This window comes from Crocodylus porosus, unplaced genomic scaffold, assembly GCF_001723895.1.
Source record: "Crocodylus porosus isolate Cpor-Errol unplaced genomic scaffold, CroPor_comp1, whole genome shotgun sequence".
In the NCBI taxonomy this organism is placed as follows: domain Eukaryota; kingdom Metazoa; phylum Chordata; order Crocodylia; family Crocodylidae; genus Crocodylus; species Crocodylus porosus.
In genome coordinates, this window is record NW_017728918.1 from 12287131 (window position 1) to 12288606 (window position 1476).

Here is a 1476-nt window from a genome sequence, read left to right on the forward strand (position 1 = left end):
TCCTGCCATGGCAGGGGGTCGGACTAGATGATCTGCTCAGGTCCCTTCCAACCCTAGAAACTATGAAACTATAACTGTATCCGGAGCTATAGTAAATACTTAAAACAGCCAGCCAAGCCTTCTTCTAAGCACTTCGTACTTCAGGGCTTATGGAAATCTCTTGAAAGCCATCAACTTAAAGTTGTTGTTTTAAGATCGTCATCTAATTGCAGAATATATGTGCTAAGAAAGTAAAATACGGAGAAAAAGTATGTAATCTTGGGGATCTTAAATATGGAATGAATTGTGAAAGTTTCTTATTGTGACAGAAAATGGAATATGTTTTTCTTAAGCTGTTAGATTCAACAGTTAAAATTATATATTTAATAATTTATTTTGTCAGCTGAATGCAGGTATTTTTTATTTAAATCTTTGTTTTGTGATAACCACCTTAATATGTTAATTAACATATTTTAATGCAATACTGAATTCCAGGCTCGTTTTTTGAATTTGATCAGTTTATGCAGTTTGGATTATTTAAATAGGTATGCTTATCTTCTGTGTGCAGGCTTATCAGTAACAGCAGAGCAAATAAATTCTCATGGTTCCACTGTACGGAAAACTGAAACTAGAGTTGAAGAGGCATTTCGGAACAAACAGAAAAGTGCCATGGCAGTTTGGCACAATTCTGCAAATAAATGTGCATGTGAGTACTTCAGATCAGATCATGTTGTGTGGAAGCTAGAACAGTAACTTAGACAGCAATGATCATGGATTTCATATACACCTAGTTTCTCTGTTTTTGGTTACAGTGATTCTTTAATGCTTCTCCTACAGAAAATTACTCCAACTGGGCAGCCATTGTATCTTTAGGGGCATCCATTTTATGAATGCAAGAAACCTCTGCTGATGTAGCTATGAAAAAGCGGAAAGTAGAATTTCAAAGTTTTTTTTTCAGTGCAAAAATACAAGCATCAGGATAATTGTAAAACTAAGGATTATTTTTCAGTGTAAAATAAACGGTTGTCTTCCTCAGGGGTTGGAATCCTCTTAACAAAGTGTTTAGCTTAAGATTTTCTTGTTTGACATTTGTATGTAAATACATTTTTCTTGTGTTTGTTACCTACAACATATGAAGTGCTTTATGGTTGAAATTAGTAAATAAGTTAACTTCAGGCTACACTTTGTCTCCTGGGATCCAGTTTTGAACAGTTTAAGTATTCATTATTGGAAGGTATTAGCCACTCTTAAATGAATGGAAAATGAAGATATCCAAAACCTTACAGAATCAGAACAGTAAAGTCCTTGGAGTACCAACATATTCTTTGTTATGCTTGCTAGTATGCAGCATCGGTTGCCTAAATGTGACGCAGTGTAGTAAGGGGGGGTACTTAACTGTTCTAGAGAGGTGACTGAGGAGAGGAGCGTAGGAAGACAGTGGGAGAAATAAAATAATGTGACAACAGCTCTGAGCAGGGAACTAGGGCTCTCTGAAAG

General features: G+C 35.7%; 1 protein-coding gene across 1 annotated transcript in view; it reads left to right on the forward strand.

Moving 5' to 3' along the window:
- The window catches only part of ATAD2B (ATPase family, AAA domain containing 2B), a 114818-nt gene that overhangs the window by 81781 nt on the left and 31561 nt on the right, over positions 1–1476 (forward strand). The window contains exon 26 of the mRNA XM_019538128.1: positions 548–685. Coding sequence (XP_019393673.1) covers positions 548–685 — 138 coding nt within the window. The remainder of the gene's footprint in view (positions 1–547; positions 686–1476) is intronic.